The sequence below is a fragment of the Centropristis striata genome, chromosome 1 (assembly GCF_030273125.1).
Source record: "Centropristis striata isolate RG_2023a ecotype Rhode Island chromosome 1, C.striata_1.0, whole genome shotgun sequence".
Classification (NCBI taxonomy): Eukaryota; Metazoa; Chordata; class Actinopteri; order Perciformes; family Serranidae; genus Centropristis; species Centropristis striata.
The window spans coordinates 28,360,303-28,386,905 of NC_081517.1; the positions used below are offsets into that span (position 1 = coordinate 28,360,303).

The 26,603-nt window shown below is 39.1% G+C and overlaps 1 protein-coding gene across 3 annotated transcripts in view; it reads right to left on the reverse strand.

Annotated features, from left to right (window-relative positions):
* prkcaa (protein kinase C, alpha, a) overlaps window positions 1–26,603 on the reverse strand; it is a 169,677-nt gene that overhangs the window by 101,596 nt on the left and 41,478 nt on the right. For all 3 annotated transcript variants that reach the window (XM_059337286.1, XM_059337294.1, XM_059337302.1), the window contains exon 3: window positions 9,259–9,341. In XM_059337286.1, coding sequence (XP_059193269.1) covers window positions 9,259–9,341 — 83 coding nt within the window. The remainder of the gene's footprint in view (window positions 1–9,258; window positions 9,342–26,603) is intronic.

Consider the following 26,603-nt stretch of genomic DNA (forward strand, 5'->3'; position numbering starts at 1 on the left):
AGAGCAATAACACATCTCTTGAACTGCCTTTTTACACAGTATCTATGGAGCATGAATCTCTAGGGACAGACAGTTCAAGAAACCTGTTAATATCCATAATCTAACTCCATAAACACTTCCCAGACAGATTAATAATCACATACTGCCTTGTTTTTATGTCTGTCACAGAGCATGAGAACCTAATATGGCATCTATTCTCATCTGTCTGTGGTCGACTCTGCTTTCAGTGACAAAAGCTTAAAGCTTAAACCTCAAATGTGTATTATGACTAGTGTGATATTATCTCCACATATCATCATGTGGGGGGTAGAAGTGGATTTTGAGATTGCCTCTGTCAGCCCACACATTTGTTTGTATTTTCCTGTGTTCCCCTCGAGAGACCTAACTCCTTCAGGGTCTGAGATTAGAAAGTTTATGAGCCAATGTCTTATCAGATACAGAGCATACTGCAAGGCAGAAGTCACAAAATATGATGCACGGTCAATATTTTGAGGGGAAGTACATCAGCAACTTCATTAAAATGTACCATTTTGTCTCGGCATAGAAGAAAAGGCACATGAGCTGAAAACATTGACCATCTATCAAAGCCTAAAGTCATTTTTGTTAATAAAAGCAGAAGCCCTGAGACAAAACAAAATCATCATCCAACAGATCTAGTTTCAGTGCATCGACAGTAATTACCAGGAGGATTGTTCAAACAGGGTGCATTACAGCAAAGATCACGGGATAGGGCTTGACATTTATGCAGTGCTTTATGTTGTCCTAACTGCTTTATTATCAGGAAATAATCACATTTCCATTTCCCTCTTCTTCTTTTTCTCTATCCTAAACCCTTGTTTGGTCAATGATCACCACATTGTATTGCCAGTTATGTGTCTTTTTTCTTGTCTTTAAGGATTTTCTTACTTCTTCCTTGATTTCTTACCTACTACGCTCTCTTTGCAACTGGTGTTTATGCAGATATCGGATGACGAGCTTTGCACACTCATCTCTGACAATGAATATAACTTGATGAAAGAAGCCAAACTTCATTAGACACACTATATGAGTAGAGTACATTCATTTATTCCCTGTAGAAGGACGTGAGAAGCCACTATGTGTCTCCTCTCATGTGCCTGGCGTTCTGCAGGCTGCAGTTCTACCAGCTACCAGGCACAGAGATAAGCCTATCTGGCTCTTATCACAGTGTGATTTTATGTGCATGTTTTATGTGTTTGCATCTTATAGTGATTACATTATGTTGAAACAGTGTACCCTGACAGGGCTCTGCACGACTTGTCACCACTCACACAACAAAATAAAATCAGTGCACTAAGCAGATTTATGTAGCATCGGGTTTCTTTGTGACCCTGCTTCCTTGGAAGCAGTGCCATGTGCCAAGGCCTCCATAGGGGTGTGTGCTAAAAGCATGTGCAGGGATTCGGCTCAGTAAGGAGTGGGAGGCTGTCTTATGCTGACACTGATATAAAGGCTATTATGTCACAAGAAGCTAGATTTACATTCAGATACTTTTTTCTGGACTCAATATTGACTTTTGTGCTTTTTTGTGTTGTGTTTGCTGCAAATGTTTGACAGGCAGTAGGAATTGCCAAAAAAAAAACTATATTTCCCAAGCAGCCATTCCAGCTGTTCATATGTTATTTTAATAATAAAATAATTTAACGCATAAGGTTTATCTCATTGCAATGTTTTGTTAGCAGAGACTGAAAGTCTATTTTATTTGTTTTGGTTGTAGTTTATTTATTTATGTTTTATTCATCAAGGAAATTTTAATATTTCTTTTCCACATTTCAATTCCAATGTTTAATATTCTCAAGATTTGAAAATCCATTGCTGTGGAAAAGGATATACTTATTATGCTCTTATATCGTTATAAAAGTAAAACAACATCGATACATGATAGTTTCTGGGAAAATATATCGTCCTAAAAATGTGTTAAGGTGACAGGCCTAGTTGTATGAGGTACTTATCTATAGTCAGTGTATTACCTACAGTAGATGGCAGTCTGACCAACCCAAATTTGGAGAAGCAGTCAGGAGCTAAGCAATGTACAGCAGTGGGCAGGGGGCAGCAGCAATATCAATTTAAGTATACACTATATTTAGAATATTTTCATAGCTACAGTATATATTGCCGTCAGACAGCCATGTTTAAGTTTACGCAGGGGGGACTTGTTGACTATGCTCTCTTGAAAGCCACCAGACTCCATTTACAAAAACAGTAATTTAACCTCACAGATCATGGGAGTTGCTGTGTGTGTGTGTGTGTGTGTGGTTAGTTGTTTATGTTACTGTGTGACTTTGGTGAACCCTTTAAAAACACAAAAGTGACAAAATAACACAAACAAACTTAAATCTCCAGGCAGCAGTACACCAGCAACGTCTACGTTGTGTGACTCCTGTGTTCTCCAAGGCTAAATTACTATTTTAGTTAATGGAGTCTGGTGGTTTTCAAGAGAGCATTGATGGATACAACAGCTTCAGTTCCCTTGCTGGAAATAGCTGTCTGATGGCAAGTTACAGTGGTGAGGTGAGAATGCTGAGATTGAAGCCATTAAATTCAGTCTTCAAGGCTACAGACTCCTGTGACAAAAACAGTATTTAAACCTTGCAGAAGACAGGAGTTACTGGCCTACCGCTGCCTCAATCAGTTAGTTTGTTTGTGTTATTGTGGAGTTTGGTGCTTTTACTCCTGACTGCTGCTCCAAACTGGAGGTGTGCCAGCTGCCATCTACTGTAGGTAATACACCGACTACGGATAAGTACCTCAAACAACCCCACCTCAATAAATCTGAACTGTCCCTTTAAGTAAAAAAGCAACACAAAAAATGGATCCAAACCAAAGAGTGGAAACTATATCTAGAAAACAAGATAAGAAAAATAGAGAAAGAAAGATAAAACAGTGCACCAGTGGCTGCACCAGTGGCTGGCTGGCATTGGTGAAACCATGACCAGGTGTTAACAGACAATTTCAGGCCAGAACAGGCCTGTTTCAAAGAAATGGCCGACACCCTCACCAACGGGAAAAACGACTTAAAAAACAAACAAATGAAAAGCTACATTGCCTGTGACAACCCAAGATGCCTGTGGCACAGATGATGTAATTTAGCTCCACTCCAGTTTAATCTTGTTTTCAATTCCCAATAAGAGTCCTTGTAATGAGAAGGTGTGCTTGGGAACAAGTCTTGTCACCAGAACACCTATTTTTCCCAGACCTGCTGGGGTCTGCCCAAACCATCTCTTCCTGTGTGATTTGCCCTTTTAAATATTACATCACTGCTGCCTACGGCATTATTCATTAATATTACAAATTAGATTTCTCTCAGATTAACTGAGGGCCTGGTTACACCTTCTGACTGCATCCTTTTAGTGATTTAGAGGGTGTGTTTTGGATACCATTTAACTGGTTGATATTGTAAAGAAATAAGGGTTTGAGCTCTGCCAGACTGTCACCCTGAGGTCAGTTCTGTCTTTTTCCAAGCAGAGAAAACAGAAAGGCCACTGTGCTACTGCTTAACTATGTTACTCTGTCACAGATATCTGTGCACTGAACAGCCCAGAGGGGCTAGGGCTGATTGTCTGTATATGTGTGTGTGTGTGTGTGTGTGTGTGTGTGTGTGTGATCAGAGGGGAAATCAGTGCACAAAGACTTGCAGATTGCCCCGGGTCATATGTGCTGCACTGGTTAAGTGGACATCAATGATGCAGCAGCCACACACCCACGCCAAAGCAAGCACATCAAACCTCTTAGTTTCATCTGCTGAGCCCCTGTAGTGAAACGGGAAGCTCTTACATTATTGATAGTCTTGTCCTGTAAAGCACTGAACTTACTCGACCTGCCGGTAACGTTACACCCAGCAGGCAAACGAAAACAATTTGTTAGAGTAAGTGCTTTAATCAGACTAATTGATACTAGCATGGATTGTGCTTATAAGTCATACGATTACAGACTCCTACAAATGAACACTTTAAGGCCAGTTTTTGATTACAGTGGTTATAAGGTTAAATATGCAATTTGGTTGTCACAGATCATATAGTTATAACAGTAGACATCTAGAAAGAAGAAACCCACAAAAGAGTTATATTTCAATCTCAACATGTGTCAGCAATGTCATTTTATACTCCACGACACTGTGCCACTTGGCTGGCCTTTAACAAAACATCACTATGGTGCCTCGAGGCAAACAGCAGAATATTCAATTAAATTTGACAATTTGTTCACATGCTCCCAATAAATAAAAAAAAACAGCAAACAAGCAGCTGTCTCAACATAGTTCTGTGCATACTATTTTTTTCCATGTACTTTTGGGAACATTTTTAATGCTATGATGCAATATAAACATACTTACAAGTTATCATTATCTGCTTATATAATTAGAGTTATGAGCACGCATACATATCTGTAATGCCTTGTAGAAATAATCACAGCACATTTTATAATGACTTATTAGGAGGCATATCATAATACTTTGTTATTTCTGTTTTTTTGCAAGCCCATGTCATAAATGCATTATAAACAAAAACCTGAACCCTAAACGCAACATCACATTGTAATGCATTTTAACAGTGATTATAATGCAGGGTAAGAATATTAAGTTACAACTATGGCATTTTTAATACACTATGTTCCTCACAGAAAATGTCAGTAATTGATGAGCAATTATGAAGTTTTATGATTTATGATGTATTATCATTATTGTTATAAAGCATTATGAATATTCACCAGTGGTTATAACTATAATTATGCAGTGCTATAAACAGATTATAAATATGTTCATTTGAGAATGTATGCATGTATGTATAAGTTGTTGTTTTTTGTTGTTTTTTTTACACGACAACTTCAACAATAATGTTAAATCTGTCATGCAGAAATCCAGCCAGTGACCAGACAGACATCCACTCCAATGCCTGTGAAACTGGGAGATGAATCAAGTGTTAGTTCTCTCCTCTAAGATGGCACACTCAAACTGAATCTCAAACTGCACCACTGAATGTGCTCTGTGCAAACTACTCAACCGACCATCCAGAGCAATTCTCACGTGTGCACATGTGCATATCAGCAGCCTACCCTGCCCTTGAAACAACACCCTGAGGCTGTGGCTGTGAGCTTTTATTCATGGTAATTTTTCCCGGTCAAACCAAGGCTAGCCGCTCATGATAAGCTGCTGCTGAACGAATCCGGGGGCATTTTTTGGCATCTTTGTGCACACTTTACTTCTTCTGGTAGCAGAGTTATAAAACACACACATGAGTCATAAAATGCAGGTAGCCTAGATACTGCAAATCTTCAGGATATTTGCTGGCCATGGGAGTTATTGCCTTCCTGGATTGCACGCCTGGGAGGCAGCAAGCCATGTAATATGTGTGGTTGCCCCTGGCAACAGTACTGCTAAGTGCACAAAAATGTATATTGAAAAGGAAGCATCAAATATTCTAATAGAGCAAGAGATAACACACTCACGTATTGTAAAGAAAGACATTTGGTTGGTGGTGGCCATGTGGCCACATGATTTGTTTTAAAGTCATAAAACCAGAGAGAGTGCCTGCATGAACAAAAGGCTGAGAATAATTTAACAGTCTGGCGCTCCAAGTGAAGTCTGCTCTAGTCAGATTGGATTTCTACACATTAGTTCCACGTCTGTGAGGTGTTAGTATATTATCTGAGTATATAATACAGCACATTATCCTAACATGTAAGTAAGGCAATGATGAATGCTATAAAGTTAGAGGCTCAAAAAGAACTGCTTGCATGTATAGCGGTGAGAATTCTTAGCAGTGAGGATTTACATTAAGAAAATAATTTGAAAAAAAATAGAACTTTTAATGTATCAAACAGGAGAGAATGGGGAGCTTCTAGCAGACTAATTAACACAGATGCAATTGCGTGTACTGTGCAACATTAATTGGAAAACTGGGGTCACTGCAAGAGACAGATGTCAAACGTGGTTAAATGTCCATTTTTATTTGCCGTGAGGGGTCCCTCAATCAAAACAATAACACACCAAGATGTTGTGAAGTAGCGTGGGATGATGGGAGCTGAAGGGCCTCAGAAATAAATCATGCTCATGGACGAGATTATTAAAGTTTTATTCATTGTTGATTAGTATAATTTATTCATGTCATTTCATTGTAATGAACGAGTCAGTACTTTTACATGACACTTGAACAAAACAAATTATTGCCTTAATCTGACTATAACTGGACAACTGAAGTGCATGTAAACGTGTTAGTCCAACTGATGTCGGTCGCCTGAGGTCAACCGGAAAAGGGGCCATATTAACCTGGTGAAACGACGCATATCGCCACCCAGTGTTGAGGAGGAGGACATGTTCCTGTCAGTTATTCAATTTTCTCAGTTGCATGTAAACTGGGACAAGGGCAGAAGTCCTATTAGACGCCAATATCCATTTTTAAGCATAGCTCGATTAAACTGTGCATGTAAACGCACTGAGTGGCAGTTTGTTCCAAAGAAATTCAATTTTTATTTGTTATGCTAGCTGACAAGAGTGTGTGGAATTTTATTCATTTAGTGGCTGAGTAGTTAGCTTGCTAAATCCACACCTCTCTCCCCACCTCTAGGAGACTAACATTACTTCACCAGGATGTTTAGTTAGCCGATGTAGCAACTGAAATTCAGCCAGTGCACCCCCTGCCCCACTCCGGGTCTGATCCCAGACTTCCCACCAGATCGGCAAACTTTCTGAAACAGCCGTTAGCACTGCCGTAAACCAGCAGCCCACTGTGAGCTCCAGCATGAGGCTTGAGCTGGCAACTGAAGCTCCAGAGCTGCTGCTGGAGGAGCAGTTGAATGGTCAACGTTTGTATGACTGTAGCAGTTGTGTCCTCAGGGAAGGACTGTTTTGACTGTTTGGCTTACAACTTGTTTTTTATTACACTACATCTGTTGTTCATGTAAGCATCTCATGGTATATAAGATGTAGTATGTGGTGCACCAAGGGGACATGGGATGCACGATCTAACTGTGTGAACATACCATTAGTGTACTTCCCATACAGCTACTGCAGCTAGCATTATTTGGTGAATTCAATCTTGTTGTTACATTGTAACTTTACGCTTTAGCTTGGGAGCTGGAATGAGACACTTGTCTTGGTAGCACAGTTTGGATGGAATTAGCATATCAATAAATCAGGTGTCTTCTGAAATACTGTGCTGCAAAATGCAATTCAATTAATGCAAAATTTAGAGCAACAACAGTGGGCAAATTGAGCCTTTGAATAAGATTATTGAACACTGAACATTACTGGATACATTCAGGGTAATGTAAGTACAGTTCAACTAATTATTTAACACATGTTGTTGTTTTTAGACATTTCAATGTGGAAATATTACATAGTATATCTTTAAAGTCAATTTTCCTGCTTGAGATGCAACTGATGTCCCCTCACTACTCAAAACCCCAGTGCCTGCTCGAATGAAGAATCCCCTCGGCTCAGACTATTTTCTGCTGTTACGGCTTCTGTGTCATCCGTGGCGTGCTCTATTTAAAGAGTCTGGATTGATGATCTTGAATGACACACTGACATATCTCCAGTTACAGTGGCCTGGCTGTGTCGCTGTAACGCTGAGAGGCTATGCATGCCTGACAGGCAAGCAGGCATGTAAATGAAGTTTCACACTTAGCAAGCAGGTAGGTAAAGCAGTGGCTGGTGGCACAAAGCCGGTATACTCGCAGCTGCAGAAAAGGGGAACGAGAGATCATTGAGTCTGTCATATACGCAAGAGCTGATTTATAGCGATCATCTCTAATAATCTCATGGTGCAATGAAAGACCATTTTAATGCATTTAATGTTTGTAATAGAGAGATTATGGTATTCCTCAAGCCCCATTTTTAGATTAAATTACTCAGCAGAAAAAAAATTAAAAAGAGCTTCACTGAATAATATCGAGAAGCTACACTAATTTAAAATTAGCATCTCTACAGTGTGCTCGGTACATCTGGACTACTATAAAATTCTATCTAGAGTCTTGTTTTTCGTTTTATATTATCATTAGTTCAGACAGGTGGAAGCAACCAGCTGTATTGTGTGTTTCTCTGGCCAAGGCGGATGTGGCTGTGTTGGCTTTGGCCACCACTCCTACATTTCCCATCTGTCTCTGGGACAAAGCAGGTCATTGCTAATGGCACAGTAATCTGCCAATCGGCTTTTCTATGGACTCAGAGCTGCTGGGTGATTTATAAATATTATTTCGAGTTATACTATGAACCCCATTACCTCTCCGAGGTCACTGTCAGTGTGTTAAGATGACACAACCTGATTTTCTAAAATGTTTTTAATTCAGAGGAAGAGTATTGACTGCATTATCACAGGGAGAGAATAATCTGAAGTTTTGTTCTTCTTAAGGGGTTCGGAAACAGTGACTCACCAAGTGGAATATTTTAATCACAGTGACTCAATCGGAACATTAACATTGGATGAATTGAATTAGCCACCTGCTGCTCCTGTAATTTAATCATAAATCGACTGAATTTAAAATTTGAATGGCCTTCTTTGAAGGGATACTACTAGAGTCAAAGATAAGAGGTTTACTTTTGAGAGCAATAGAAGTAAGATTCTAAACTTGTATTATTAATGTGAACTATATTTTTTTTCTGTTTTATCTGAATTTTATCATTTTTAACAATTTAGATGTAATTCAAACTTCTTTTTTCCTTTTTTTCCTTTTTTTCATTTTAGAATCTTTGCATTTGGCCATAAGGAAAGGTGCATACAAAAAATAATGATCAATAAATACATTTAATTGAATTAACTATATATTTTGATTATTTATGTGAGTGAATTTTATCATATCTAACAATCTACATGTCATTCATTTTTTTTCCTTTATTAAGAAATGTACAAAGACAGTTTTAAGATTGTTGCATTAGACCATTAGGTAAAGGTGCATACGAAAAAAAAGATAAATGAACAAAATTAAATTAAATTAAATGAAGGGGTGGGACTCATATTCTCTATTATGCTACGAAGAATGGTTGCTTTTTGATTTTTCATACTTACATAGCTTTCAGCAAAGACAAAAATTCATTATGAAACATACTAACGTCATTCAAGCTGAAACTTAAAAACAACGACAAGGACACACAGCAGCTCCGCGGATGTCAGAGGGAGTACGAGTGTTCAGTTAAGAGGCTGCATACTGTATTGGTGACACTGCATATGCACTTCAGTGTAATGACAGGAAAGGCACCTCGTCAGTGACAAACACGTGAGAGGGAACAGCTGGGCTTTGGTTACTTACGTCTGTGTCGGGCCCCTTATCTGCCCCTGGGCAGCTGAATGTGACTAATTCATGGCACCTCTTGTGGACCACAAAACAGCAAACTGCAGGGGGAGAAAAAGAGACGAGAGAAAGGCGTTAACACAGAAAGATTGCGAGAAAAATAAATATACGGACAGATGGAGACAGACAACAAAAAGAAAGAAAACGTGAAATGGTTAAATACAGTATGATTACTGATTGATAAGTAGACAGACAGCAAAAGGAGAAAAAGATTTGATAACACTGAGAGGGATTGGAGAACCACTGATGTCTGGGCTAGGCTCTTTACCATGTGTCCAGATGGCCAGTCCTGCCTGCAGGCTGACTGCTCTTATTGCACAGTACAGTGCCACCTCCTCACTGACATGACAGGAGCTAAGGCAGACACCACACACACACACACACACACACACACACACACACTCATCCACACACTTTTGAAGGCGCACCCAAATGCAGATAAACACATCCTCAGACTGACACAATTGCTGAACATGTATCCACATCCAGGCCTACACACACTGTCAGAGCACACAGTGTCACTCTCGTGGACAAACTGCCAGGTCACTGGGTGCACTGTAGTCTACAGCCAAGCAAGCAGCAGACTCAAGGAGGAGGAAGGCGCCTGTTACTGGCTCTCAAAAGACGTCTGACACCAAGACGAGACAGGGCGAGGCGGGCTAATAACGTGCAAGCTGACCAGTATACATGACAAAAACTGTCTATTTCCACTGTTCTGCATTGCATGTCCTCATTTGTTCACCATGCATGTGCAAGTGTTATGTGTTATCTTCTTTCCTGTAGACAGACAAGGACGCCCCTCCATTTCTTCTAAATGTTTCCAAGGCCGACTCTTGCGGCATGAGATGAAAGCATCTGAATTGGTGGTTTTCAATAGTCTTCACTTAGCACTGAGTGACCCTGAGTAGACTCCATTAGTGGTTTTGTGTTGCATCAGTGATGTGATGCATTTTCAGAGGCCTTGCTTGATTTTTTTTTCCAGTTTCACTGCCGTTTCAGCAGAGAAGCAAAGTAGTGCGCAGCGTCTTTGTCTCTCACTCTTGTACATGCATCCACCTACAGATCACTTCCTGCTGCATCCCTCTTACACAGCTCCACCCAAGCACAAAGTACTGAAGATGAGCTGGGACAAAAGCCTCTCACAGCATCATCATCAACAGAGACTCCAAAAAAGGCACATGAACTCACCAAATTAACAAGTGACATGTAAAGAATGAAGGTGATTCCTCTAAAGGTGATGTCACCGTTATTATCTGGACCACTCACACTTCCGGGGCCATTCATGCTTTATGTATTGCTTCCATAAACTACCCGTTTATGTCCTCATTCAGTCTAAAAATCTAAATCATGATTTAGCCATGCAAACACAAACTGACATTATTATTTTTGACTTCTGATCGCTGTTGTTTTGGAGTGAGTCAACCCCTCTACACCCATCCACCATCTGTCCCATCACAGAGCTGCCTCCCCGAAAAGCATGAGCAAAGACAGAAATTTATGAAAGTAACACACCATTAGCATAGCAAATATCCATAATTCTTGATGCATATTTTGCATTTAAAATTGTATTAGATTCAACTGAAATGTGGCTCAATTTACATTCTTAAAACACATTATTGTCCAAGTTATGACAATGTGAATCACTCCTGACTTGTCAAACCGAACATTATAATAATTATGTGTCCCCTTTGTTATTTTCTTGATTTACACACACATATGCTGCAGCTCAGTACCCCAAGCAGTTAGGGGTGCAGTGCCTTGCTCAAGGGCACCTTGGCAAGGCTCTGGGTTTAAACTAGCACCTCCACAGCTACCAGTTCACACACCACACCTATTCTGTCTGAGACTTGAACCGGATACTCTCTACTCCCTACAGACTGCACTTTATGTTACACAAAGTATATATTACTGTATATATTACCTACTGAGTCATTGGTCATCAACAATTATTAAAACATACTTAATATGTTAAATCATCATAAAGCTGAATCATCGTCTATTCTTTTTATGTCCATTAATGTAGCTGGTTGCTATCCTGTTTCTGTTCTACATATAACAGCAGTTTTGCTCTTTTGTTTGCAGCCACATTGCTCTGCAGAAAAACATGTTGTGAGCTTTCTGCGTGCATAGTCTGTGACATCAGTATTTCTCAGAAGGCAGCAAAAAGAATCAATATTTATTCGCCCTCTTGCTAAGAAATGTCAGTGTTCAGCAGAGAATTGGAATTATCAAGCCCTGCTAGAAGCAACGTGATAACACATGTGGAAATACACTGTATTTACTCCAGTAGATATTTGATAAAATTACTGTTAACTGATTAATTAAAGACACGTATGAACACGTATGTCCCTGACACTGCCTATGGCATTTTTCTTCAGTAGAGGGTTGTTTGATATGTGGGTGGCAGGCACCCAGGGTAAACAGTGTCGTAGACATGCTTGGGTCAATACTAACAGTATTGTTTGGATTTCCTCTCCAGGTATCAGTTCCATGTTGAAATTTGCCTTTCTTTTTGCACAAAAATGCTGCGAGAACATCAGTCTCAGTATTAACATTGCTGATTGCATTGTGAATATTTGATTAACATGGTTTGCAAGAGATGCATCTGAACATCTGACGCTGTTTAAGAACTTGGCAGGACCTGCTAATGTTTTTCTTTGGAGCATTTTCTCTCCAGCACCATGGCTACACTTGTAAATATTCACACAGAAGCTCCAGGAGTTGTTGTTGTTGAGCCAATCGACTTTCCCGGCCAGGATTTCTCAAGTAAAGGACTAAGCAACTGCAGCTCTGTGGTCACTAGCCAGCTTCTCTACCAATGATGCCACAATCAAGAGATAAAAACAAACAAACATAAATATATGCCATAGTTTTGACTAGATCTGTATCTCAGGTAAGAAACCAGAATACTTTAGAGTAAAGGTGCACGCATGTTTGTATTTACATGTAATTTTATGATGGCAAATCGATACAACCCCCTCACCCAGGCTTATTACACCACCACAACTCAACCCCTGCTACCCCTCCATTCCTCCCAGGAGCTATCAGTCAGTACAGTCAATAACCAGCATTAAAACCATGACCCATAACTCACAGCACTGCCAAACCACAACCCAGACATGTCATTTATCTCACTGATTCAGTATGTCCATAATTCATCCTACAGTAAATAGCCCCAATTCACACCAACCAACACAGGCCAGCACTACTTCAACCAAACCTTTGTCTCCTTCTATTGATGAAGTTTGAACTTCTCTATGGAGGGCTAGTTTCCTTGTCCATTTAGCAGTCAATGCTAATCAGCAGCAATGATTCTCATGGATACTACGAGCACTTTGCTTCACAGAATTTATCCTGCTAAACGCTTACCAGGCATGCATATTCTAAACATCTTATAGAACATCAGGCATTTTGGACAAAGCAGAGACTTTCTAGATTCATATAATGAATTGCAACAGCCCCCCGCCACATTACTCTACATGTCCTGGATATGCCTCATTTTAAATTCATATTGGACTTTATTTTTAAACTCTATATCTATGAGGTGGTGAGCCTGCCCCTACTCTTGTGTCCTTGATTTGAGGAAGCAAAAATGTTGTTGAAATTAAGATTTTGTTGCATTTATGACTGTTATTGCAAGACAATTAGTCTTATTGTTCCAGAAGAAGCCTGGTTGAAATTAGACACATTATACAGATATAAAGTGTAAGCTGTAAAACTCCTCTCCCTACTGCATGAAGGAAAACTGATCATTTTTATCATGCATTTTATCATTTTTGCAATATATGGAAAATAATATATTTACCATCGTGTGCACTATTATGTTTAATGTCAGATAATGTTAACATTGTGTGCTATAGGATGTTCAAAACCAGGTGCAGTATTACTTCTTATGTGCAACTAGAACACTTTATTTATTTATTTTTATCACTTATCTGATATGCTTATTTTGGAAAGAAATCCAAAGAATTTCCTTTAGGATTAATAAAGTTCTAGCTTATCTCATCTTTATCAACATCCACATTCTATACATTCTGACCTTTCTTCCAATGTGCGGAAGATATGTTGCTATGATTTCAGGGGTAATTGATGCAAAACCTTGATGTAGACTGTGGACTGTTTGTCAATACCACCCATAACAACTCATATGAGCGTTTGTCAAAATTTTCATTTCATGGCTCATGGTACAGTGGAGCGTTCTAACAGACATTTTAACCTATCTGCCCAGAGTGAGACATCTGTCATTTAATATCCGCCTCGCCGTCAATCACTACTACTACGTCAGCAAGATGGCGTTGGAGGAAATTCTAAAATTTAAATATGAGTCATATTTTTCTGCCTGTACAAACACCCTATATTAATGTTTTGAGGGGAGACCAGTCTGAACACATCAAATAGGCTACAGTACATAAGTACCTCTAAGTTGTTGATGAAATTTAAAGAAAATACACAGATTTATGTCTCAATGTTTGCACCATTTTGTGTGTCTACAAGTGCATAAATAAGACTTACAGGAAAATATTTCATGAAGTGGATACAGTGTGAGAGAACACACTGTTATCATCAATAAAATCAACCATTATTTTAAAGGAACGTGTGACAGACGAAGAGTAGGAAGCAGGAGAAGGTATAGATGTGAGCTGCAGAGGTGAAGTGAGAGAAATAAGGAGGTCAGAAGATGAAGGAGGTCGAAACTCATCGGCTTGTGCTGTTCTCATTAGAGCTCGGCTGCCTGTGACTGGTCCTCCCAGCGGTCTAGTTCTGGGGCGACACATACATCACCTCTGACGCCATCTTAGTGGAACATATCTATTAGGGCGCTTCATAGTAACTGCAGTACAGTCAGGGAATAATGTAGTCCAAATTTCAACATGGGAATGGTTAATTAGTATATCAATCCAAGTTGTTAATCTTAGCAAATCATTAGGCTACTTTACAATGCTTGTAAAGCAAGAAAATAAGGCAGATTGACAGCATCAGGGGTCAATGTTGTCCACCTTTATTAAAAGCTGTTTCTATTAGTGGCTATTGGATTAAAATAGGGACTTTGGGGACTGTTTCAATCGATATAAAGCAATTAAGTGTCAAAGTCATGTATACATGTAGGTGTACCAGTATCTTAAATGCTGCAAATAAGGAGATTACTGGATATGAGGTGTTATCTCTGACAACAGCTTAGTCACCTTTGAGAGAAGGAAAACAGCTAGGTTGCGTTTTTTTTCAACAGGTAGGGGAAATGTAGATATTTATCTGACTCTGACGCACAGTAATAATTCTCTTACTCTCTGGATAGGATTAATTACACAGCGAGTGAGAGTGTAATGAGGGTTTTCAAATCAATACTTATTGCCTTCCAGCACAACAGACTGAAAAATCACTTTTCTTCCCAAAAGATAACATAGCTCAGGCCCACTCCTTACTCCCACTCTGGAAAATCAATTTCTTCTAAATCTTTTCCAGGTCACGAGTTCATAGGAGCAATTTCCTGAATACAGGCAGGAAATGAGAAAAGGGGATGATTTTCTTTGGTATGTAGATGTGAATTATTTCAGAGATACCTCACTTAAACAAAGGAAATGTAGTGGAGAAGGCCTTTTATATCCAATTATCAAAAGGCCCCACAGCCCACTGGTGCTCCTGACAAAAGCTTCTCTTTCCAGGCTGAGAAGCTTTTATTAATCCCAGAGGTTCTTATCTCCACTTGAATGCTTGGACCATTTTCACCACTGTTACCAAACACTAACTCCACATCCATGAAAAGGACAATGAGAAGAATCATTAAACAGGAACCATTTAGATCTCAGGACAAAGGTGTATATCTAAATGGCTCGGATAAAGGTTTTTATCCACGACTTGATATAGTTATATGCAGCTTTTTTGTCATCCTAGGAGCACTGCTGGTACAGATGCCTGGCCAATCAGACATGTATTACAATCTGCCAGATTTAGTTAGTAGGGTGTCATATGTACTATAATCTGAACCAATCAACTGCTAAATGATTGAACCAAGCCTCACAAGAAGATATAATGTTTACATGGTCAAAATGAGCACAATAATGGAGTAATAATGAACACTGCAATTTAAATCTTTACATGACAGGGTTTTTTTTATACTTTGTACATTGAACAGTATATCACAATTGATTAGTGTAAGAGTGGATTACATTACAAATGGAGATACATTTTACAAAAAGAGCCTTTCCTATTAAAGGGGACCTATTGTGTTTCCCCTTATTTTCTTTCATATTTATAATGTATAATATACAGATAAAGGTGGCTGAGGCTACCCTAACTATGTCCATGGGCTATCTTGCTCAAGGATACTTGGTCAGGCGGTCAGGGACAGAACCACGACCTTCCGATCAGATCTACCAACTGAGCCACAGCAAACATGGCCAATGTGTCGAATAAGCAATAAATGTATGTAAAAGTTGTCCTCAGTGTGTGAAGACTAATCACGATATGAAGCAACATTCTAAACAACAATGGTGACAGTGATAAAGACGGTGATTGACAGATGGTTCCTCCAATCACCTGCCAAGTATTTTTTCGAAATTTTAAAACCTAGGATGCATAAAGGTGCTGCAATAAATAAAGTGTTATTAACATTAAGGGATGTAAACATTTTAGTAGACAACTCAGATAGAGGAATAAGCATAATGAAGTCCCCCTTAATGGTATCTTTTGGGTTGCAATTTCATATAGACATCGATGTCTTAAATTAATCTAATATTATTTAGCTATCATGAGTAAAGCTAGAAGCTGAAAACTGACAATGCTACTAAAACCGTCCCCTGCAGCGACCATGGTTTCAGCTGCAGTTACAGTGTCGATGATAAAATGATGTTAAAGGTCAACAACATGAGGTGGCTGCCTCGGCATTATTAACATCATTTATAAAGCGTTTCCACATGATGACTCTATTCAGTATCATAATAACCTGAAGCACTGGATATTAAAGCTGACAATATTGTACATTAATGTAACAGGGGTCACATCCAATTTATAACAGGATGCCCATTCATCATCTGAACTAACACCATGGCAGAAAATGAAAAAATTATAGAGACATTATTTAGCATTTTGATTTATGGCTACTTAAACCTGGCTCGATCATCCCTGTCTTTAAGTAAAAAGAGCTGCTGAAATCGCAAGTTCTGCTAAATCAATTCACCACTGCTTCCTTCTGTATTACTAGATACTTAAACATGACGGGTTCTGAGTTTTGATTATAATGTTGGCTTGTCTACATGGTAATTATAGACTGGCTGATTGTACAGTAGCAACTTACACATCAGGTTTTGCAACTAAGTTACAATAGATGAGAACTTCCCCTTTTTCTATTATTTACATTACTGTCATTCTGTTAATACTTTGATAGTGACATGAATGCAAGACTATGTTTGGGAAATAAATTGTAACACACAACAGATCAAAGTTACAATAAATCTTTTTGCTGCCGATTCCGATTTTGGCCAATACCATTCAACATACATCTTCAATGTGTGAATCTTATTTTATTGAAAAACAATAACACAGCAGTAATTTTCTTTAACAAATAAAGGAAATCACAATGTCTGAGGTAGTTAATAAGATATTGAACTTAAAATAAATAGCAACAATTTACAGGACAAACTAACAAAAGAACTGCAACCATAAATAAAGTGTCCTGGGTTTTTGGTTTCGTTATAGTACAACATACATACAACACAGTCATGCAGAAATATGTGTAGGTGCAGACTTTCAGACCTTTGCGGAGGTAGATAAAATCGCTAGATAAGATCGGTTTGACGTAAAAGAATCAGCCGTTCGCCGATCCTGCAAAATTAAGGAAATCGGTGCACCCCTAATAGTAAAGTCATACAGGAGAGGTAATTGAGAATGGCAATGTGTAAGATCATCAATTACTGCTAAAAAGGCTTTCATGAGAACACATAAGTAGTCAGTGGGTCTTGATAATTCCCCTAGGAATGTATTTTAATCAAAACACAATGAAATATTTTACAGCATGCTAAGTTATAGTATATTTTCATCACATTTTTAGCATGACTCAAATGCATACTGTGTTTGCAATAGCAATGAAATATCCCTAAACATGCAATGAAAATCTACATATTTTGTTTTGAGAGAGACAAAGGACAGACAATCCTGTTCAAGGGCTGGATGCTTCGGAGTTGCGACGGATCTCAACTCAACAGATGAAGCCATAAACTCCACTTGTTTGTTCTCGTTAGCAGGCTGAATTTATTGGGAATGGCAAGGCATTACAGGGGAGTGGAAGCTTTGTGGACATATTTGCCATTCAACCTGGTTCACTGTTTGCCGATCACGCCTCATGTGTTGAAGATAAACACCATGACTCGTACTGTAAACTTGAGTACCATGGAACCTGGCCTAGTTTCTCACCCGTATTTACACTTTACACTCAGCTGTTTAAGGTCAACGTCCTCGTCCTGAACTTTGGAAGACGATGGGCTACACCCTACCGCGCCGTTAGTTTTGCTTTCTGTGAGGCCAGAGCGTCTTTTATGGAAGTCAGGGGTTCAGCTTGGCCTTTGATTTCTCATCCACATCACCCATAAACAGTATACTGTCACCGGCAAATACCTTCACATACTGCTCAAAGAAAATGGAAGAGGAGAAGATTGTTTGCCACTGATGAAGCAAACTACCTTGTAATCCCAAATGTTTAGAGAGGCATGGGCATGCTGGGACACAGCATGGATAGTTTCCAAGGAAACAAGGAGGTTATCAAAAGAAATTAAGGATTGTATATTACAGCAAGAATTAAAGTCTTGGGCACAAAACTGAAAGGAACCACTCTTATTGGTAGTCATTTAAACATGTATTTATGCTCCTTGAGTATTGTTTGACTGTATAAATGTCAATTATTACATTTAAAAATAACATAAAAAACTATACATTCTAATTTGACAGTAATGGACATATACAAGCTTGCTTTATACAATTAACATCATGAATACATTTTTAATAGACCCAGAAAACAATAATTTCTGAGCAAAAAGTCCTCAACTGCTGCACTATCACTGACTAAGAGATTGCAGACACAAATGAAAATATACACAGAATCACTCCATTTAAGACAGTAATTACCCTGCCTTTATAAACATGATTCATAGGTCAGCTAGTTTACAGTACGCATAATCAGTGCACTATCAATGTAATCTTTCTTTTGTTTGCCTTATTACAAACAGCACATACTCAATACGAGGCAGTGAAAAGGCACAGGGGAAAATTCACAGAAATAGTTACCATATTCGGCAGAAAGCTAATTCAAAGAATCCATCTTAAAAAAGCAATTTAGTCTAGGAAATGTTCTCTAATGCCCTAGGAGAATTTCTACCAGCGTCCATACCTACAGTATCAGCTATTCTGCGAAATGGAACTTAAGCTGCATTTAGCAATCACGTTGTTTACTGTGCAATGAAACAGAGCTCAGTTTGATATAAGCTCACACACTCCAGCTGAGAGGCATTCACATTCTCATTAGTCTTTGGACACCATTGTGGGTATTCTTTGCCCATAAACACGTATTAATTATCAAATATTCCCATCAAGTAGTTATATGGTCTTTGCTATGAGGCCGGATGAGCCCAAGGCCGATCTCCATTCCTGTAACTGCACTGTGCAATTTTCAGACAGGCATTTATGTAACCAAGGTCTAGCGGAAAAAATTAATTTGCAACACATACAAAAGCAACTCAGGTCCCTTTCAACTGTACCTTCTTTAACACTGTACATGGATCTTAAAACACCGACACAGCTTGTAGGCTGTGACCTTGGACAGATTGAGTTAAAGAGTGTGTGGGAAATTTTCAAAAGATGATTTTTCCATGCGCGCACTGCTGTCTCCAAGTTGTTCTAAAGACTGAGGTCTAACTACAGTAATGCTTGTTTATATGACTGACTTCCTCCCCTGCACTTTATTTCCCCATGCACTTTTTGAGCATTTATACAGAAGTTCCAATGAAAATCCGCTACGTTTTAATCTTTGCCCGAATGTCTCCACTGGGGATCGAACTATTGCAGAGAAAGATTTTCAAACCTGATCCAGTTCAGGGAGCAATTGTGCTGACCAAGTTCTGTATTCAAAATAGCATTTATGTTCCATCTGTTATCAAAAGCTCCTGATTGTAATGGAGAACATTGGGGATTTACAAATCAATGCTCAGGAAAAATGGATGCTTATAGTGATGTCTATAAGGAAATATATTTTGGGCTGGTAATTGGCTGATCGTGAGAAGGAGTCTTATCCACACTACACACATAATGCAGAAGAGTGGTCATGAGGCATGGCATGCAATGAAAGAATGTGGATTACTGTCTGCACAAATTACACAATGGCAACTGAAAGAGAACCCTTGCAGCCATAATGGTAGACTTCTGTGCAACATGTAGGACAGAAACAGCAGTGCAGAGAGTCAGAGGTACAGCAGTTGTGAGGGGCTGTTCTGAGGTGAATGGGGCATGTGAATGTGCACATTAATCATCTTATTCTCCATTCAAACTGAAACCTAAAACGGCAAAGGCTTTGGAAATAATGGTGGCAAGATAACGTCGCAAAAGGTCAAGAGCCAGCACTTGTGAGCATGCCATTCATCATTTATGATAGTACTAAATACAGAAAGTCAGTGAAAGAATTATAGCAGCATTCAGAACGATGTTTATAACTGGAAAACACATACAACCTTGAAAATATGAGTACAGAAAATATGAGAACAGAATAATAACAGAGATAAACATTCAATAAAACTATAAGTTCTGACTAATCCAATAATAAATATTAACTTACAATATATACAGTATTTGTTCAAAGGGCATTCTTTCTATCTGCATTCATGTTTTGAATTTCTCATAATGAGAAAATCCAATATATTTGGAATAACTGTGCCAAGTGCTGCAATTTTAGAACTGAAAAACAGATCTGTATACAATACATTGACCAGGCAGTGTACTTATGAATGGGAATACTTGTTGCACACTCTTTTCTTCCTTGATAATAAGTATTTGCAGGCCACAGTCCTTTGTGCTGATACAAGAATGGTTTAGAATTTACTCTAAGTGCCAGTAATATTATATTGAATGTGATTCAGAAATAGCCCAAGTTTAAATGCAGCTGAATTGATTATTGATAAGTTATGTGATCAATGATCGTTTAGGAAATTGCTCACTGTTAGGATGGAAAGAATCCAATCCTGGCAGACATTATTTATTATCCATCCTGTTGATTGGACTCACCGGTCCTTACCGTAAACACAGATGGGCTTGGATGCAGTGGGATGGCAATTCATCGAATTAAACTGGTTTTGCGTGCCGAATGGCTTGTGACTCGTTTAGGTGTGCAGGTGTGTGAGCATGAAAAACATTCTGCTCAAGATGCTGCTCATGTCTGCTAACCGGCCCTTGATAAATGCCTGACTGGCTCCTTTGAGGTAAAGAAGGCCTTTTCACACATGACTGGCTTGTTTTGAAGAGCCAGGGTGCTTTGGGCTGTATAATAAATGTTTCTATAGACGCTAATGGCTTCTGCTGGAAGAAAATCAACAGATAGGGACAATCTTCCTGGACAAAACAAAACAACCAGTGTGCAATTATGCAGAAATTGCAAGTATGTAAGTACATAAAAATCTATACGGGTTAGAGAGCTGGTTGTTGTTTTCATGTCATCTGCACATCATTCTGGTGGCTTCTAAAACAAAGAGTGAACAAATGAGCCAGAGGATGAAAACTGTTGCACACAACACTGGACTATAAATAATCCGCACAGCCACAGGACCATCTTACTTTAGGCATAACATGCAGGACGCAGCCTCTATACATCTTATTCTCTGGCATTATAGTTGTCCTTAAAACAACCCCATGGCTGGTCCAGGTGACCTACCAGCCCTGATCTTTCTTTAGTTCTAGCTGTGTTTCGGTGTGATGCTTGGTCAAGTGTCACATTTACATGTAAACAAAGAGAAAGACAGGTCAAACAAGTCTGGCCAATGACAGATACAAGAATGAGAAATCACTTGAAATTCTACACTCACCTAGTACACGTGAGACTGATAGTATGCATGATCGATACTACAATGGACAAATTGATTTCCCTCACCATGTAAGGTCTTAGCAGTCAATAAGTGTCATGGGCATGACATTTAAAACCAAACAATGCATACATTTCCAGTTCAAAGCTCAAAGTCACTGATTTTAAAGCAGCTTAAAAACCCATGTAGACCATCCCAACCAGCAGGACTGTAGGGAAACAAAGTGGCAAAGCTGTCAGCCCACATCTGTTCTGTAGTGTGAACAGGTTCTCAAAAAGGACAGAATCCCATTGGGTGTGAACATTTGTTCTCCCATGAGGACAGCTATGTGAGCCAGAGACAAACCTCAAGTGAGCCTGTGTGGAACATTGTGGATGGACAAGGCTTGTTCTTCTCTTTAGCGACTCAACACTTCCAGTCGAGCATATCAGTGGATTAACCTGACTTGGCTTCATGCCAGCTCTCACACTGTGGCTCCCCAACGCCTTCAGCTTCTGTGGCTTTGGACATTGTGTACAGTGAACATCCCTGAGGACGCTGTGTGATGCCACAACTCAGCCATGCAGAGCAAAAACAGAAGAGATTGAAAACAGTCCTGGGCTCCAACAACGACCGAAATGTTGGCTTGAATGCCAGTGATATTAATTAATAATTCATTCAGACTAAAAAAGCTACATCCTTTTACTGTCTATCCAACATTTTAGGGACTGCTGCATAAAGGCATAGCATTTCCAAGCTGTCACAACACTTCAGCTGTCATGTTGGAGGGAGGTGGTCCTGCCTGGCTTTAAAAAAAAGCAAAAAGACAAAAACTAAGCAGCGTTGCCAGTAAAAGTATCCAATTGGTAAACCCTGCAGGAATCTGACTGTAAAACTGGCAGTTTTTACTTGCTGAAATAAAGTTAATGTGCTTTTGCCTGAAGTTACTTCCCTGTGTTAAAGTTTTATATCTGCAGATTTATGTTAAACTGCTGAGTGGAGACTGAATTGCCAGTAGGAGAGATGGATAAAGCAGATACAATAAATTAATCTTCAAGGCTACCTGACAGTGTTGCATCAAGCTTCCTGGACTGGGAAGCGACTGTAAAACAGTATTGCACGTAGGGTTGCAAAATTACAGGCATTTTCAAAGTTGGAAACTTTCCATGGGAATAAACAGGAATTTATGGGAATAAACAGGAAATGTACATAATTGAAGGTTGGCCGTTAACAGGGAACTTACATATAGTTGGGTAAAATATATTTTAGCATATTCTTGACTAAAGCAACCAGATTTCATGCAAGTACACTTTAATATCTGCTATTCCTCAATCACATGCACATAGCACACTGCTTACTGCAGGGCTACTGAGGCCACGCCCCCTACTGAAGCCATGCCCCATGGGGTACTTAATTTTTGAATGGGACGGGTCGGAGGAGAGAGTAATATTTAACTTAATATTCAAGTTTTTATTGTTCAATGAAATAATTGATTGTTCAATATAATAATTAAAACTTGATACAACTTACAAATAAATCAGTTGAAATGCCATGTTTTTTCAATTTTGAATATTACATATGTCCATGGGAGCTAACTTCCTATGGAAAGTTTCTGGAAATTTTCCACCCCTTTGCAATCCTATTTGTAATTGTTGTACAACACCTTGGGGACCCGACTTGTACAAATGGTTGTTGTGACAGAGCTACCTTTCCAGCCTATATGAAAGTATTAAAAGACACCATTCCAAGATCCTTTCTAACAGTCTGATTAATGGGAGCATTGTTACTTGTCTCCCCCACAAACTGCATATGGGAGCGGCTGCCATTAGTTGAGCTAGAGCTAATCTCCATTAACAGACATCTGCAAATTAACGCAGCATCTGTAGGCAACAGGACCACATTTTGGTTTTGGAACCGTTTCCCTCTGTAGTCTGAGTACTACTGACCAATCATATTTGAGCGAGCTTTAGTCGACTGCTCTCTGTGCGGAGAACAAAAGAGACGGAGCACGCCTCTCAACTCCAACTTCATTCTCAGCTCTCAAGTTGTTAATCGGAGTCTAAACAAAGACCAGTGCATGGAGGAGGAAGAGAGAGAGTCTTGGCTCGGGTATCAGTTGTCAGCATATGTGAGCTGGCTACGCCCCCCAGATGCCAAATTATCATCAGACCGATAGCAGATGGGTTCTAAGACTGGGCTAGAGCAAATGAACTCCATACCTTACAATATAATGCAATTTGCAATAACTGCATCAAGAAATCCATGCAACTCTTACAAACAGCCATAAATACATTATGGTAGTCTACAAATCTATTATTCTGCTATGTCCTTTGCTGGTAAAACATCAGTAGACATCACCTCACAGCTGTTGTAGCCTTTTTGCACTGGCTTCCAGTATGTTTAAATAGATTTTGTGATTTAACTGTTAACTTTTAAAGCTCTTCGTGGGCTCTCTCCCCGTCACATATCTGATCTCTTACAGTAGTACTGAATGCACCAGTACGTACAGGATCGAGAGTGCAGGCTGAAAACTAAAAAGGGACAGAGCATTTACAGTCTGGAACGATCTGCCTGCGGGAATCAAGTTTGCCAGTCAGTGATCTCCTATCCTCAAAGCATACCTTTATCTGAGAGCCTTTCCTGGATTTACTTGAGTTTTAATTTCCGTTTATTACAACCTGGAAATGGAAAAAAAGTTGTCTTATCCAAATCTTACCTTTTAGTACACTGTATTGGTTTTCTTTATACTTCTCTGTTTTCTTTTAAAACCTGATTGTTTTATGACTAGATTCCGTTGTTGTTGTTGTTATAGATTGTCTTCCTTCATTCATTCAGCATAAGACAACTTACTGCATTTCAAGGAAACTGCTGAACTCTTCATTCCCTCTCTAAGAAGATGACGTCATCCTGATCCTGAGCACTACACTGTACCACATGAACCATGACGATGTGGGCCTCTCAGACCCATCTATGACCCCACCTCACACACCTATACACATGCACACACACATCCACTAATCCTTTATGATTTATACAACAAGACTGGCTAGTCAGTGCCAACTTGGCAACGCAAGTCCTTCATTTGAAACTTGAAAACATTTTTCATAACAGATGAAATGAATGTATTTTTTAAAACTCAAGCTGCTGCAGTGTTTCTCCAGAGGATCTCATACCAGCTCTGTAGCATATCTCTCAGCAGGCTCAGAGGGCTGGGCCCAGCTTCCTGTTTCCAGCTCCAGGCTAGCAAGAGGAGAGTCACAGCTGGTTTTTATTTGAGTTGCTTTTCCACAACATACACACAAGGTCTTACATTTACTAAGCATACAGATCTTTTTGTTTTGTCCAAAGGTATTTATCATTTGATATATGGACCGATTGAGAGTATTGTAAAACATTTAATAACACTATTGACGTATAAAGATCTTGGTACAGAGTTGAGTACTGCACTACTCTGTCTTGACTGCCAGCTATTAGGCATGCTGCAACATCCTGCATACAAACATTGTCTAATTTAGTTAGCAGCAAATGGCTTGCAAAGGCCCACCTTACACATGCAGTCAGACTTACTTAGACAGTCTTATGTCCTGTCTTACTAGACAGCACATTTATCACATATTATTCACTTGCAGATACATTATACATGCTTGCATTTTTGATCAAATCATCAGGATGTTTTACCATATAAGTCTAAGTTTTCTGTCCTCAGACAATTGTAGCTCCCTTGGGAAACTGCTGTGGGCAAATGTGCAGCATTTGAAGCCAATTAAACTGATAAAGAAACATGTGCAGATGGGTGTCCAATTTTAGCATAAATTAAAACTGTAAGTTGTTAAAACAACATTTTGTTCTTAAATACATTTGAATGAACAGGTTGTTTTTGCTGCCAGAATACTCGTAATTACATACTGTATTCAGTCCGTAATTAGCAAACTTATAAGCAAGCTTACCCTGACTGAGAGCTGAAGTAACTGATAGCGTAGAGTCTTAATGGGATTTCAAAAAGGCAGGGCTAATCCAAAGCACAGCCACTTAACTCTCTGCTGGACAAGGAAAACATGCCCAAGGGAGGCAAGAAGTGACACTGCTATTAGCAGTAAAACAATGTGTCTTTAGGCAAAAAGTAATTTCTGGTATGTAGTTTTTCAAGTAAAACATAACCTTAAGGGTGTAAAAAGGATAACAGCTTCTTTAGCAGCCTTGTAAATCAGGCTAATCACTTTATATATTCAGACTTGCACTTCAACAGATTTTCTACTTTAATTGACTGTTTGGACACAAATTTGTGTACTGTGCTTGACCCGTCATGTTAGAGAGAGCACATTCACGGCTGACGTGCTTTTAAACACCTCTCAAACCAGGTCCTAGAAGAAGCTTTTGTCAAATTCCTGAAGAGTCAAATGTGTCAACTTGACATTTGCTAGGAGCAAAAACCGCTCTCCCAGCAATACAAAAACATGTATGTGAAGGCAGTGTGTCACTGTATTTGTTATTTAGGACATCCATTGACATATGTGAAGATTTCCCTTGTCTGGATAATAAAGGAATCAATTTTTGTCCCCTTCAATAATTCACCGCAGTGCACTGACATTTAAAGCCTTTCATAATGTTTGACACCTTGACACAGTGACACAGAGGGACATCTCTGTATCATGAAGACACATCGGTGTGCCAGAGAAAGATGCTGTTAAGGTTGCACTGATAAATAAGTGGCACAATAAAATTCATTTTCTAAAGCCTTCAAGGATTCTACTTTAAAGGCCAAAACCGAGACATCAATACCACACTGACTGGTGAGAAGGAACCCTGCTGCTTACATTTTAACTGCTGTTGTAGAGGGAAAGGAGACCCTTTTTAATGGTGTTCGATTTAGACCTGGGTCATTTTCCAGGGGTATTGACTGTGATTTAATTTTATAGTGTGTGTATTCTATTTATTACTTATTGAGGCACTAAATAAGAGTGGTGTATTTTTGATCATTCCATTAAAAAGGTGCAATTTGGAAGCCATCAATCAGACCCAACCATCATTTTTTTAAATTCCCGTTTTTTTCCAGTTAATTTCTGTTAATTCATATGGAAAGTTTCCAACTTTGAAAATTCTCAGAATTTTTGCAACCCTAGCCCTGTCTTACAAATTGCAGCTTCGATTCTTATCCTGACATGCCAGACAGTTTGTTACACAAAACCATCTGAGAAGACGTCATTGGAAACTATTTGGAAAAGGCCAGGCACTTTCAAATATACTTGGCAGGTAATTGGATTACCATTTGTCTAT